This window comes from Haliaeetus albicilla, chromosome 25 (genome assembly GCF_947461875.1).
Source record: "Haliaeetus albicilla chromosome 25, bHalAlb1.1, whole genome shotgun sequence".
Classification (NCBI taxonomy): Eukaryota; Metazoa; Chordata; class Aves; order Accipitriformes; family Accipitridae; genus Haliaeetus; species Haliaeetus albicilla.
This window is the reverse complement of record NC_091507.1, coordinates 875,171-891,369: the sequence shown is the minus strand read 5'-3', so window position 1 is coordinate 891,369 and position 16,199 is coordinate 875,171. Positions and strand designations below refer to the sequence as shown.

General features: G+C 43.8%; 1 protein-coding gene across 1 annotated transcript in view; it reads left to right on the top strand.

Moving 5' to 3' along the window:
• GRPR (gastrin releasing peptide receptor) overlaps positions 1-15,936 on the top strand; it is a 22,537-nt gene extending 6,601 nt beyond the window's left edge. The window contains exons 2-3 of the mRNA XM_009912328.2: positions 10,928-11,279; positions 14,876-15,936. Of these exons, the coding sequence (XP_009910630.1) occupies positions 10,928-11,279; positions 14,876-15,268 (745 nt within the window). The 3' untranslated portion in view covers positions 15,269-15,936. The remainder of the gene's footprint in view (positions 1-10,927; positions 11,280-14,875) is intronic.
• The last annotated feature ends 263 nt before the right edge of the window (positions 15,937-16,199 follow it).

Sequence of the window (16,199 nt, the reverse complement as noted above, 5' to 3'; positions counted from 1 at the left end):
CACATATCTCTTTCAGCTGATGTACGGAGTCTTAGATCCTGTGTTGCTGCCACTGTGTCAATATAATATAAACACTCTTAACACCCTTGGTTTTAGCTCTCATTTCCCTCAGGCCCCTGCATCCGTCTGCACCAAGAGAAACAGATCAAACAGCACAAACTTTCTGAATACCTTGATTAGCCAGAGCAGATGGCCAAAACACGATAGATGTACTTCTATAACCAGGAACATTAGAGCTCCTGTTTATATCAGTGGGACCGGTGCACAAATCCGAGGTTAGAGTCAGTGCTAATGTGCTGGAGACTGTCAATATTTAAGCAATCAAAAGGAAGAAAAGTTGGATTACCTATTGTTTACATTTCAGTAAAACCTAAAAACCCCAATCAGTTGTCATGGTCTCATGGTACAAGATGCTGCACACACTGTTAATAAGGAGAGCGACTGGCTGTGGAGAATTTGCCAGCTGTGTGTCCAGACTGAACGTGGCTGGCACGTCGGCATCGCTGTGGGGAGACAAGCTCACGGTGGTCCCATTAGTTCATGTGTTACTACTTGGTGTTCAGATGTGGACAACAGCCTGGGCTGAGAAGAGTAGAAGGGAGTTGAGCTGAAAAAGGAGAAGCAGGCACAGCCTGTCCTGTATATGCAGTGAAATATCCAGCAGCTGTTTTGCTCGCAGACAGGCCTTGCAATAGCCTGTTTTCTTCTTGTTTTGAAAAAAGACCCCACTGCTAGCCCTGTGGAGCCCCCTCACCTTGATTCTCTCTAGTTCCGCACGCGTCTGCCCACCTCACCCCAAACCATGTAGAACATAAGATCCTGCCGAGCTCCTGCCCATAGCAGGCTCTTCGATTCCCCCTCATACCGCCTGCTGCATACGACCTCAGGCGGAGCAGGGGATTTCGGTGTCCAGAAGACCAGCCTGTACCCTGGGGCAGAAAACGAGGATGATGCCTGGGTCCCTCACAGTGCTGAGGCACCAGAAGGCATCCTAGCAGCAAGCCAATTGCTATGCTGTAGAGAAAGGCAGAAAGCTGGAGTCCCTTGCAGAAAACTCCCCCTCCTGATGCTAGGCTAGTGATCAGTTTAACCAGACTGCAGAATACTGTGGAGCATCGAAGGGAGAAGTGCTGTCAGAGCTCTGCCCGTCCTGTCCTTGCCTGCCCTCCAGCTGCGGCCAGTCTCTGCAGCTCTGTGGGAAGGTGGCACAGAAAAACAGTACCACAACACCCTGAGAGGAAAAAACACTTCTTCACACCTCCAGACAGCCCTGAAGCATGAGATTTAGACATAGATGGTTGAATGACCTGGGAGAACCAGAGATGCAGATGCTGGACCAGCACTGACTGCACTAGCCATCCAGTTCAGCAGCATTTCTTGCCCTCATCGTGCACAAAGGCCACTGAATATCTCATAGGATTTGGATTAAAACAGACCTTTTCAGTGACACTAGGCAACTTTCTGAGTATTCAGACTAAAGGTGCACATATCACCCTGTCACCCTCATCTGTCTCCGGCCATCCTGTTACCCTCACCACTTAGAACTTACGTATTTCAAATCCAAATCCATCTGACCTCTAACCACTGCATAATAATCTAACTAATAGCATAACTGAAAGACTGAGAGAGTTGGGGTTGTTCAGCCTGGAGAAGAGAAGGCTCTGTGGAGGCTTTATTGTGGCCTTTCAATACTTAAAAGGGCTTTTAAGAAAGATGGAGGGGGACTTTTTACCAAGGCCTGTAGTAACAGGACACGGGGCAATGGTTTTAAACTGAAAGAGGGTAGGTTTAGGTCGGACATAAGGAAGAAATTTTTTATGATGAGGGTGGTGAGACGTTGGAACAGGTTGCCCAGAGAAGATGTGGATGCGCTGTCATTGGAAGTTGGTTGGAAGAAGGTTGGACGGGGCTCTGAGCAACCTGATGTAGTTGAAGATGTCCCTGCTCATTGCAGGGGAGTTGGACTAGATGACCTGTAAAGGTCCCCTCCAACCCAAACCATTCTGTGATTCTATGGTAACAGCTGTCAAGGATAACACTAGATTGTTCAGCCCCAACATGCAGCTGAAAGGTCATATAGATGTGATGGTCTCTTATGACACCTATGTTAACTGAAGCCACAGAAAGGACTTAAGCATCATATAACCGACTTAGCTTTATATTAGCTAGCTCAGGTACTGATTACATTAGAGCCGTGACACGGTGAGAATGGCACAGGATACCTCATTTTGTCAGGTGCAGAAGAGATGCTCCAATGTCTTCTCTTGGTCTCCTCTCTTCTTGAAAGATCGCTAATTTTTTGGCATAATCTGCTCACTTGAGTCCTAGATATACTATTTTACACCTGGCTGAGTTAAAATGGCTTCTGTTAAACTATGGCCATTTATCCCAATGACTCTAAAATATTTTTACATTCTGGTCAGCCACTGTGTCATCTGCAAACTTTCCCAGCAAGGGTTTTATAGCCTGCTCAAGGGAGCTGGTATACGCAATAAATAACACTGCAGCTAGAGCAGGTTCCCAGGACGCGGGCTAGAAACGGCTCCACACACTGCCACCGTTTTACCGGCATGTTTGAGGACCTGCCAGGGAGGCCATGGGGGTCAGGGTCCCCACCTGGAATGGCCCTGCCTCCCAGTCCAGGACTGCTAATTTTAACCCTTGTCCCATGGGAGAACAGCAGGAATTGCATGGGCGTGGATAGGGGAGGGAGGACCACGCATGCCCCGGCACACACATGTGCATATCTACATGGACAGTCACCCATGCCAACATGCCCATGCAGGCTGTGCGTCCCTTGTACGGCAGCATGGCCAACATCCATTTTACATCAGTTATAATGTTGGGACAATATTAAAAAAAATACTAAATCTGCTGTGCATTAAACAAGACAGACATATTAATTATCTTCTGTTAGTAGGATTAACCTCTCCATTGTTCTATCCACAACTGGGCTTGGGCAACCCAAATACTTGCAGTTTTCTTGGTCACACCTTCCAGCTTTCTGAACTTCGGAACTTTGGAGCCAGTTCTCCACTTCTGGGGAATTTCTCCACTTTTTCAAGATTTCTAAAAAAATTAACACCAGTTGTTCCCCATCTGGTTCCTTTAATACTCTTAGGTGAAAATTATTCAGGCTTGCTGGTGTGAAAGTGGTTTGTGTTAGCAGATGGTGGCTCACATCTTCTTTAATATAGCTGACGAGTTTTCTGCTGTATCTATAGCACTGGGCACATGGTATAGATACCTCCTCCACATTGGGTCTTGAAGACAAATATGTAGTCATTGCTTTTCGCCTTGTCTCATCATTGTTCATATCTTCAACATTTATGTGTATGCCTGAGTTACTAATTTTTTTTTTTGTTCTGATGTATTTAAAAATGCATGTTTGTCTGTTACACAGCGACCTTTGATAATTTGTTGGCTCCTCCAGCTTCCCTTATCAGTCACCAACATTTTTAAACTCTGATATTTGCTGTCATTTACTTTTGCTTTTTTTCCCATCTGTTGTATATTGATTTTTTTAATTACTTCTTTGAGGTTTTAGCATGACTCCTCATTTTCTCTTATTCAGGGCAGCTTTTTGTCCTGCACAGTTTTTTCAGGGCAAGGTGGGGGAGACAAGGGAGGAGGCTGGAGGTCAGCTACTAATGTATAGTTAGCATTGCCCCCTTTACATTTATATTCCCAGTCAGTTGATCTGACAGCTGCTTTTAATTTTAGGAAACCTGCTTCTCTAAAGTTCCATATATTTATATATATATGTACATATATATGTATAGCTTTTTCTCCTCTTTCCACAAAATTAAGATAAGCACACCACAGCTGCTACATCCAATAGCACATTCACTATCAAACGGTTACTGTTTAAGCTCTCCTTCCCCAGTGTGTAGTGCAGTTCAATGGTCTCTAAAACACTCTGTCCCATTTCTTACCTTAGTCATTCCTGGACTGAAATTCCCATTTGTCCAGATTCCAGGATGATGTAGCAGTATGCAAGTATACAGACTGAAATTTGAACACACCCTTTAAAAAGTAAGAACTACGCCAATTCCATCAGTGCCTCCTTTTTCTTTTCATTTAAATGTAAATTAATAACAAGAGAGAAAGTAGGCAGTACCTGCCAATGTATGTAAGACTAGCCCATTAGAGATGTCTTTGTGCCCATATGCGATTTACTAAAGTAAAGATTTTAATAACAGATGTCACCCAAGAATCATGCATAATAATGATAATCTTAAATAAGTATGCGGAAAACAGATAGACCCAGAATAGATTGTCGGAGTGTGTTGATGAGTTAGACAGTCTAGCAATTCTGTGGATTTATTGAATTGTCTTCAGAGCTATAAATATTCCTAACATTCATTGTGGAAACAATAAAGAAAGTTTGGGGCATTGCATTTCTCATAAATTTCTTCAGATATTTAGTAAGACTTTTTCTTTGCTTTCCAAGTGGAGCTTCACATTCAACAAGGCTCCACCTGCTTCATTTATGCAGTTTTTGCATAGTGTCAACTTCTTCTCTGTTGCTTGAGGCTTTTTTGCATGGTAATTGAGCCAGTCCTTCATATTTTGTGGGCAAAACAATAATGGGATACTAGTAGAACATAATTACAAAATTTTAATGAGAAGATTTTTGTTCAGTCTATTCATGGGCCAAGACCAGATCAATGGTGATAAGCATTAAGCTTGCAAATGGAAACAGATGACAGAGAATCAGAGGAAGTGGGAATTGCACATCTTTTCTCCCTCTTTTGGTTACAGGTGGGAACAGACGAAATATGGGGACATGCTGACTGAGAGGCAGTTCTTTCATTATTATAATAGGAAGTTGCGGCAATTTCAGGAGCTCATTTTCTGGAGCTGGGAAGAACTCAGTGTTTTTACTTCACAGCAATTTACATGACTATTTTTGTAAGACATCAGTCCATTCCAACTAATCCTTGCTTTTTTATTTAAGTTTCAGGTTCACATTAGCCCAACATCTCAAAATAGAGCTCAGTTTAAACAGATTCAGAAGTTTGTAAGTGGATTTCTCACTTCAGAGAAAAAACAGAAAGTGGCAATGTGGCAAATCTTTCTGCCAGACTGATGCAGTCTAAAGAGTGGGGCTGGTAATGAAGCAAGGGCAGGCAAGCCTTCTGAAATTTTGTTTGAACAGGTTTTAATGCACTTGGTTTTTTAAACCATTATACAAATTCGGGAGTGGGGCCCAGGATCTTTTTATGTAAACAGTGTAGGACAGTAATGGATGATACTATTTGGAGGAAACTTTCCTGAAAGTGAAGTACTCCTGCAAATTAATTTTGGGTGGGCAGTGTCCCATTTCCCTATACGAAGGATAGGGAGGATTTTTCTTCTCTTCTTCTATTTCTTGCAAGCATGATGTTCAGCTGCAGGAAGATAGGCATGCGTGGAAGGGCTGTGATAAAAAGGGGTAGTACTCTGTGGCAGAGCCTCTTTCAGCCATTTTCTCTTGCTACACTCTTACTGCTGAAAAAAGTAAGGAAGAAAGAGTTATGAAAGCAATTTAATGCCTCTATTAAGTCAGATTCAATAGATGAGAGCGGTGTAGTGGCCAGCACATAGGTGCTATACAATCCTTGCCGTCATATTCAGTCACCAGGAACGTCTCTGACAGCCACCTACCTGTGTGACCAGCCGCCTTCGCTGCCATGAGGGAGGGATGTTTCTTTCCCATTGCCACTGGCAGCAATTGCAGTTATTACAAAGGACACAAATTATTTTGGTTGAAATTAAGATCTACTGACCTACCACTTGTAAAGACGCTGCAGAAGGTGGTATCTCCCAGCTTAAAAAAGCCTGTCTCTTTTTTCGCAGCCCGTACCTACCAGATATACAATGAGGGCTGTTGTATGGACCATCTATATTAGTTTTAATTGCTGACATAAGGGAAGGGGGAAAGGCATTAATAAAAAGCAAACATAAAAGAGGAAAGCAAGCTAAGGCTGCCTACAGCACCAGCTTCCCCATGCAACATAAAGTTACGTGCCTAAAAAACCAAAAACCAGACAGTGAGACATACGGAGCTAAATTAATTTAAAATCCAAGGGAAGCACCTGATTTTCCTCCCATGCTTTAGTTGTTCTGATTTATTTTTTGTGGCTGTTGTAGCAGGCACAAGTGGGTGAAGGTGACAGTAAAAAACCATGAGGGATGCACTGGAACTGCCGCCTTAGGGATAAGGTCCTTTCTTCCCCAGTGTGAGAGCAAAATTACAACCCTTCATATCTCTGAGCTTAGGAACGTATAGGCAATATGGCTTTGAGGGCAAAGTCTGTTTATACATCAGCAGGTGTGTATTTTCTTGGCTCAGCTGGGGAGCAAAAAGATGGCTAAAATATTTTGCACCAGCAGAGAAACTGCATCTAGGAAACTTTGACATCCATTTTGGGCCTTATTTTGATCTGTGTCTTTGGAGAGTGTATCTGTAACTGTCTTCTTCATGATAAAGCTACCTCTGTGTTTATGTTTGAAGTTGCAGCTTTGGGTCTAAGTGTACAGTATTAACCAATGTTTGCACAGTCAAAGTTTTAGAGTACATCAGGTGGTGTTATCGTTAGTTACATTATTATTAATACAAGGATAATGACACAGTTTTCCAGTTTCCCTGGCATATTAACCTCAGTGGGAAAAAGTATTTACCACAGAAAAACCTTGTATGTCACATTTTAGCGGTTCATGGTAATTTCAGTAGTTTCAGTTGTGAGAAACAATTATTCAGTGAGCACGACAAAGACCCTAAGAGACATATAAGATATTTTCCAGGATTCAGTGGAGAGGCACACACTCCATGGGCTTCTACCAATCCTCAATGAATTTGTGGGATTATGTTAAGAAGTGATCCTGCATTATAAGTTACTGAATTCGGGCTTTCTGGGTTGAAGCAACCCTCTCACCAGGCTCCTCTTGGAGGCCAGGAGACTGACCTGGAGAAGAGGGTTGGCACCGGAGTCACTGTGGCTGGTGGAGGGGAGGATTGCCCTCTAGGGCAAATCCTCATGGTGCCTCATGAACTGTGATTCTAGTAATTGCATGTTAGCTAGCCCCATGTGTAATTTCTTCATGCGGGCTTCTTTGAACAAGACTGTGAGACACAGACATCGCTGGCATCCATCCCGGCCAGAAGGTCGTTGGTAGCTGCTGTGCATGAGGCAGGTTGCTGCTTCACAAGCACAGCAGGAACAAAGAATTTCAAAGACTGAGCAGTAATAAAGGTCAGCATCTCTTTCATATTTCCTATCAGATTGGCAACCCCGTCATTTTCACCTGGGCCGTTTGACAACTGGAGAGAGATTGGAGTTGATACAAGTTCTTGACTGTATCATTTTTTATTCAACTGAATCTTCAGAAGGCATATTTTTCTTTTTAAGTTTTGGCCTTTTTTGTAGGGCACAAAATCATACCTCTTGTTTTTAATCTTTTTCAAAAATTTCTTTAAAAGCGGATTGGGAAAGGAGTTCAGCTGAAAAAAGTGGTATCAAACAATAATTAGAGACTGAATGTGAAAGCAGCAGAGGTGACAAATCCAAGACCATGTCTGGATCTACTGCAGACAAGCTGAGCGTGCAATGTGACACATACTCTCGGAGCCTGCGCTACTGGATGGTGAAAAATAACGCTGTTGTAAGACCTTTGCATGAGGGCTCACTCGGCTGGCCACCGAGGTCCATGGCTGCACTGAGGTGTATAGGCATATTCATCAATGTCCCCTTCAAAGTGGATTGGATTATTCAAATACTGGGTGTTAAATACGGGAAAATTCTGTGCCTCAGGCTAGCTCATTGAAAAAGAAGTTGCAGAGGACAAAACTGTGGAAAGTTTGAAATAATATTTGACACACAAGCTGGAAATACAGATGCTGAAGAACAGGACCAGCTGCTGCTCAAATCCAGTCTACCTTGCTGCAGTTCTTAAGAATTGTCCAATAAATTGTAAAATCCAGGGTTGACCCTATCAGGAAAGCGGTGTGGAAAAGTAAAGGAGCGAAGGGGTTTCTGAGCCCCACTCAGAAACCAACCAGGAGGTGCAGCTTTTTCACTCCCTGAGCACCCACCACAGACAAATCTTCCACTGGTCTCCCAGCCCAAGCCCCAGCCCGGGGGTCCGACTGCTCACGCGTGCCCCCCCGTGCCCTCACACAGAGCAACCCCTGCAGCTGCTGTCCTGAACCCAAGCTGGTGTGGGAGAGTGGAGATGCTGAGATGCGAGCTGGGGAGAGGCGCCCTGACACATCAAGAAGGTGGCTGGAAATGGAGACTCCCACCAGATCAATACTCATCAATTAAGCATTAATACTCGGAGGATAACAGGGATTGCTGAAGATTTCTGAATAAGTTAGCCCACCGTCAAAGAAGTCATGCAGATAGTCAGCAAAATAATTTGATTCAATTGTCAGGCTCTTAAGAATATATCTACCTGTGTTCCTACATCTGAGAACTTACATTTTCAAACCCTATTTTCTAGCTCTGTTTTTTCTTTTTTATCTTTTTATGCTTTCGACCTCATGATTTGAGTCTACACTGAGCGCTTTGCAAGCCATTTCTAATTATGTTCTTTCAAAATTATATTGTTTGAAAATCCCATCTCCAATTAAAATGTACTAATAACTTAAAATGGATTCATTTGTTGACTCACCCTACTCTATTAATGTTAATAAAAATAAAACAGAATCTCTCTTTCTCTGTATTCTTCAATTCATTCATGTGAGTGGAAATCAATGCTGGAAAATATTCTCTCAGCTGGCTATATTATGTAAGAAAATCCCTGAAATAATTATGCTAACATGCCGTGTTGGTAAGTACACAATAAACACCTGCTGAAATACCTTTGAATTAACTAAATTTGTTAATATCTTAATACATAATTAATTTCTTTTTGCATTTATCTTCCTTAGGGTTTACTGAAGATGTGACCTGGTGTTTCTGTTAATAATCTGTAACTGGAAATCAGGCTATAAAATGAGCTATTTCACCTATGTTGTTTTAGTAATCTGCCTAGCTCTTCCATTTTATTACTGCAATAGTCGTAACATCATATTTGTTTAAGTGCTGTGATTTTCTTCACCTGAGATGATGATCTTGCACTGGAAGATTGTGCTTTGTAGTATGACACCACCTGAATCCCCAGCTTCAGAATGCAAGTTAAAGAGGTGCTAAGCAAGCCTGAAAACTACTGTATCTGGCTGCTGCAGCCGTATAGCTGGAATAAAGGGAAGCTGTAGAGCTTGGAGAATAAGTGGTTAAACAGAAGACTATTGAGCAAGGTGTTTGCAGTCCATTAAAGAAAAAAAATCATCTACACAAGCCACTTGTGGCATTGTATGATGAAACATCTGCAAATGATGAGATGTCCAGACACAGTCTTTATAAAAATAAATATAAATAAATGTAATTGTAAGTATGTATATACTTACGTATACATGTATATGTATGAAATATATGCATATAAATATACGTGTATATATAAAAAATACACACACAGATGTACACACATGTATACCTACACAGAGGGAAAGGACAGGCATGCTGAACAGGGTATTGCTTATAACTAGAAGTTGAATGTGTGTTTATCCTGCAAATAAGGCAATTACCCAGTTAAAACAGTGCAGAACTGACAGACTCCTCTCTGGGATAATGCAGGCTATAGTATGTGGGGAATCGATCGCGTACATGAAGTGTCCCTGGTTTGGGCTGCCCGGTGGATGGACCCTTCTGGGACGCCTGCTCTCAGGCAGGGCATGATGCCTGCTACCTCTGCTCCCATCCCAGTGCCCAATTGGGCTGGCTGAAAGAGCCGGGATCCTGGTAGAGCTTGGACATGGACTGCAGAGCAGCCACGTGGGGATGTACCCTGCCACGCCAGCAGTGGGCTGGGACAGCCCAGGGCCCAGCACCCATCAATCCCCAGGGAGCCGACAGTGACAAAGGCACCAAATAGGCCATGGGCAGGGGGAGGTAGATCCTGCAAAAGATGTCCAACTGATTTTAATTGTTATGATAATGACCCTAAATAATAATTTATGAAACCTGTAGATATTTCTTCCTAATTATCTTTTTTTTTCCTACTATGTTCCTTAAATGCATATGTGAATCATTATTTACTTGGAGTGTACGCTCCTTCCAGAGCAGGGCTTTGGCAGATATGAAGCTCTTCTGTTTTCCATCCTGTCTCTCCTTACACACATCAGGTTCAAATAAGTTTGCTTCTTTCATTTTCTTGGATTCTAAAGTACAATTTTCTGAAAGGCTGAAATCATGAAAGACAAAATTGCAAGTCAAAAAAAGTCTTCTACGTATCTAGCATAGCAAGCAATAATTTTTTTTTCTTCAAGAATGTCAGTTAGCAGCTCTGGCTACTTAGCCTGCATGCATTGAGTTACAGACAACTGTTAATTGCCAGCTACACCACCAAACAGCAATTAAAATGGGGAACATGCTCTTTGTAGCCTGAGAAAACATAAGATTTGGCTTGCAGGAGGCCAGTGTACTCACAGTTCACAATGAAATATATGGCAAAACCTCCATTCAGTTTCCTTCAACACTATTCTTTGAAGGGGTGCAAACTGCTGTATGCTTTTGAAGAGAAGTCTATGATTGCATTTCCTATCTTAATGCTATTTGGACATACATATTAATGTCAGCCAGCACCGTGCTTTGTTGGGTCGATTACAAATTAAATTAAATGAGAATCAATACATGAAACTGAATGGACCCATGACAGGTAGCTCTGGTTTAAAATGAGAAATCTATTGAAAACATTGAAATTTAAAACACCAGAAAAAAATTCACAGTCTTGAATAAAAAGGATTTTGTTTGGTTTTTTCTTTCTAAATGGAAGGGATGAGCAAGAATACAATGCCTGAGTGTTGGGGTCAATAATTTTTTTTTTCTTTTTTCTTTTTTAGGTATAAAGCTATAGTAAGGCCAATGGAGATCCAAGCATCCCATGCACTGATGAAGATTTGTGTGAGAGCTGCTATAATCTGGATTGTATCCATGTTGCTTGCCATCCCTGAAGCAGTGTTTTCAGATCTGCACCCTTTCCATGATAAAGGGACTAATAAAACCTTCGTCAGCTGTGCTCCTTACCCGCATTCTGATGGGCTGCATCCCAAAATTCACTCGATGGCATCATTTCTCATCTTTTATGTCATTCCCCTATCTGTCATTTCAGTATATTATTATTTCATTGCTAAGAATTTGATCCGGAGCGCTTACAACATCCCCGTGGAAGGAAACGTGCATGTGAGGAAACAGGTAAAGACTTGACTTTCTACCAAAATCCGCATTCCCTGTGAATCTGGGAGTAAAGAGTGTGCATACAGGGAAATTTACCCTGGGACAGACTGCCCCTGTTGTGCTGATTTTAGTAGATTGGGTGGGCTAAAAGAATTCAAATGGTTGACACAAGCCAGGGCACACCGCTAAACAGTTAAAGCATCTTCTCCTGTTTCTAAGTTCAGAGACTTTGGCAGGGTGGTTACCATGGCAAACACAGCAGGATACCCATGCCAGAGCCTGGGGAGGTATTGACTAGGATGCAGGGAAAGAAGCAGAGCTGGGGACAGTGTTTGGAGATTGAAGCTGAGGTGTGACACAGCAGAAAATCAAAACTTCTCAAAGTTGCTTTGTCAGAGAGAGGACCTTAGATAAAGCCTTGCTCTACCAAGCAGTCCCTCTCCACACAGAGGGAAAGGCTGGCTCTGTAATTCAGTCCTCCGGACTGAAAAGTAAATAGGACACAGCAATGGGAGAGTGTGGGGGGGGAAGCCCCTTCTGCAAGGTCCCCCCAGGGCCAGGAGTACGGTGGGTCAGGGCAGGAGGTGCGCAGTGCTCCATGAGGGTGGCAATGCCTCCTGCGCTCACCGCGGCTCCAGCTGCAATCTGCTGGTGCTGTGCCATGTCCAGAAACCAGTACAGGCTAGAGGGGGACTAGGGGAGTGGAGACCGGAGGAGGACAGTGGTGGGCGCAGGGTCCTCAGGAAGGAGGAGAGAGCAGGACCGTGTGGGGTCCTCACAGTTGCACCGAAGTTATATGTCTTGTGGATGGTGTGATCTTTGCAGCGTGAAATCTCAAGAGAAAAGGAAAGTCCTGGCTTCTTCCCTTAAACCCTTTGGTCATTATAATTCTCTTTCTACAACTGCCTCTTTTTCTGTTGTCTCCAGAGGGGAGTGGTGGTGGACAGAACAACCTGCCCACCTGTAATAGTAAGTCAGACTGGTCAATCTGAATCTGGTCCAATAGATGGTAACCTCAGGTTTCACCTTAAGACAGTCTTTGATTTATGTAAGTAGGCCATTTGCTCCAGAATAATACAGTCTTTTACTGATCCCTTTGTACCCTTGAAAGCAGAGCTACTTCTGTTACTGTCACCCTCGAGTGTGGGGTTTTTTTATAAAAATCCCCAAACCATCCCACCACAGAGCTCACAGCTGGGCTGGTTCAACTGAGACCCATGTATTTCAAGTGAGTTTCATGCTCTCGTTGAAAATGTGTGGCTGAAAATGCGTGAGTCCTGAACCAAGTGACGGGATTTAGCCAGGATTTGGCCAGCCTAACTCCAGCCTTTCAACTGGAGACTGTTTCCTCTTGACTGCTCCTTTTGTAAGCAACTGGCAAGAAAAAGTCATCCCCAGGGGGGAATCTAAATCCTGCATGAGCAACTGGGTATTTCAGGTCAGTGCTTAAATTTGAATGCATCTGAGCCTTAGGTTGTCCAAGTAAGTAAATAACAGCAGGGTAACTTGTTTCTAAACAACTTATTGACCTTGACATATTTACCTTATTTACCTTACCTCTTCCTTTCAACTGAGGTGTGCTTCAACATAAGCTAAACTGACACAAGTCATTCTTCAGCTGAACAAATTTCCATATAATTGCACCCAGCTGACATCTCCTCCTCAGGCTGACCTAACACAATCATCTCACGCAGCCATCAGGTGCTAAGGTGAAACAGTGGGGCTGGAAAGTTGTGGTTTCTGCCGGTTAAAGGATGTGCAATCCCTGAAATCCTTCTCCTTTTCCCCTTCTGAATGTGCACCAGTTTTTTTCCCCTGCAGGCCATTTTTCTGCTGGTTCAATGACTGGTTTGGTTAGTGACGATAAAGTGAGTAGTAAAAGCAGCCCTTTCCTCCTTTGGTTTTGGGGAGAGAGCTCTAAAGAAAGCAAAAGACCAGGCTGCAGTCTAGCACTGTCAGTCCATCATTCCTGTCCTGCAGTGCATTCAGGAGCTATAGGTCTCCATCTGAGATAACTGGTATCGATTTCTTTATAGCATTGCTTCCTTTCTTTATAGTGCAGATGTGGCCTCTATAGCCCTATATCAAATTAAGGATACATTTAAAAAGAATATATGGTTTAGCCAAGGAGAGCCCTTTCTCAAAGGATTTAATTTTCAGCCCACTCTCTGGAGACATTATCATCTCATACATGTCAATCATTCCCAAGCTCAATGGCTGATTTTCAGTCGGTGCCGTTAAAGGGGCACAAAATAAAGTCAAAATGGGCTTGCCGGGTCTCTTCTGCCTACTCCCTGCTTGCAGCTGTGCTGAGGAAAGACCAGCCGGTGTGAGCTGCTCAGTTTCTGAGGTACTTGTGCAGCTTGGAAGGGGAGTGAGGATGGGCAAGTGTCCCTGGAGCCTGGCCAGGCATGGTAGCCGTACCGGGGCAGGAGCAAGGGCAGCGGGGCTGGGGCAGTTTCAGGCCGTTCAGGTCAGACTCAAATACAGGGAGCGGGCTCCAACACATTCCCTAGGAGTGCCTGGGAAGAGGTGCAGGGATTACCAGAGAAGAGAAGGTTACGAAGCCCTGAAAAGTCAGTGGTGTTATGCTTTCTGTGCCTGCAAACTTCTGGCTGTGCAACCTCTCCCAGGGAGCAGGGCATCTCAGCAGGTCTTTCTGGGCGCTCTGTCTGTCCTGTCCTTTCGGGTGACCTCCGTCACGGCTCTTGTCTTTGTTAGGAAGAAAGATGTGTTTTCCAGTGGCATTGTTATCTTAGTGTGGAGCACTGGCGGACAAAAGACAAGGTACAGTTTACCTCAGCTCCCCTTGGCCGAGCAAGACCTTTGGGCTGACTCCAAGCCTGTACGCATAAGTAAAACAAAAGTGCTGCTTGTCTGCATGAAGGTTATACTCCGTGCTAGCTGACATTGTAAAAGCACCGTTCCCTGAAAAAGTTCAAATTATGCTGAGAGGTCATCCGTCTACTCACCACCTCCATCTGCCTTCTCCTCGTGGCCCAAGCTCTTCCAGCTGAAGGGGCCACCTCACCAGCGCCTCGGTGTTTCTCTGAGTACAGGATTTCTTCTCTCGGTTTCTCTGGCTCCTGTGGCCTCTGAGTGCTGCACTTGGTCTCCAAGGGCTGTGAGCTGTTGGCAGCACTTTTGTGTACATATACCACATGGCCCCAAGGCAGAAATTCCTGCCTCTGGGCTCTGTGAAATATCCCAGACCCCTACCCCATAACTAATAATAATAATACTAGTAATAAGTTAATACATATAAATTACATATGATTGTATATATTACAGATGGATAACTAATGCACAATGTCCACACTTTTGTTGCCTGAGCTGGGATTTTACAAAGTGACAAGCCATTGGAATTTTATCTCTAAACAGGAAAGACTACTTCCTTATGTAATAAATTTTCAGAATTATTTTTTTTTAGGGGAAGGGGATTGAGGAGAGACAAGGAGAGCCCTTGACTCAGTGTTCACCTGCGGTCCAGGTTGCCCTGCTATCGCCATGCCACCTGCCATGACTGGCCCCAAAGCTGCAGCGCTGGGGAAATAGTTAGCTACTGGTCTGAGCTGGGAATAGCTACTAATCTACATTTCTCTTTCTTCTTCCAGATTGAATCCCGTAAGCGCCTGGCCAGGACAGTACTGGTCTTTGTGTGCCTCTTTGCCTTCTGCTGGCTTCCCACTCACATAATTTATTTATACCGGTCCTACCACTACTCAGAGGTGGACACCTCAGTGCTGCATTTCATTTCCAGCATTTGTGCTCGGATCCTGGCATTCACTAACTCTTGTGTCAACCCGTTTGCTCTCTACTTGCTCAGCAAGAGCTTTCGGAAACAGTTCAACAACCAGCTCTTCTGCTGCAGAGCTCGCCTCCTTATCCGGTCCCAGAGCATGGCCAGGAGCACCACACGAATGACCTCCCTCAAGAGCACCAACCATTCCCTGGCCACCTTCAGCCTTATCAACGGCAACCACGTCTGCCATGAAGGCTACGTCTAAAGGGCACAGTCAGGGACTGCCGCATCATACGCCTGGTGCAGCTGCTTGGTTTTGCTCCGTGGGGAGGATGAGTAGCCCACGCACGCACACACGCATGCACACAAGTGTGCGAGGAAGTCCAATGTGCTCAGAGAACTCGGAGGAGCTTGAAGCACCCAACATTTCATCCTGGGCTGAGGCATCACCGGAGCAGCAGATCACTGAGCACCAGCCCACAGGATCTCCCTGGGAAGTGCTGCGTTGCTTCAAGACCCACTGCTTTTAATGACAGCAAAGTGAGCATCTTAAGATCAAATCTAGTTTGGCTCTGCAGGTTCTTCATCGCTTTCTGCTCAATCCCGAACTCAGGCAGACTTACAGCAGTGACAAAGACCATATCAGGTGCACAAAATTTGTCAGAACATCTGCATCCAGCAGTTCATGGTATTATATGTTTTGACACCAAAATAAATCCATTTAAATAAGGTAAATACTTTTACAAAGGAGTTCAGTGTAGGTCATTTACAGACTTTTCAAGTATTTATTAATGTACTGACTACAGTATTAATTCATGGTATAAAAGATATCAAGAGTTTACTGGGGCACGTTGGTGGCCCCATCTGAAATGAGCAGTGTCTTGCACAACATCAATGTGAAAGCAGTAACGTGAATAAATGTGAGTTGGAATACGTTTACAGTTTTCAAATGTGTGAGCTTTTGCAATGTTGTGGAGGAGGCAGCAGGGCATTTTCCAAGCATTACTGTTTTGCTCTTCCTGTCTTCAGTGTGTGAGGCAGCAAATGTTTCACCACCTAGAGGGTACCACAAAATTTTAGTTGGGTTTGGCTAAGGGCAGGCAATTAATAGAAAATGAAGCACAGCTATTTTTCATGCGGCGATGCTTTGTAAAACACTCTAGTTTTTCAGTAAAAGCTATCAGCAATCCAAGGTC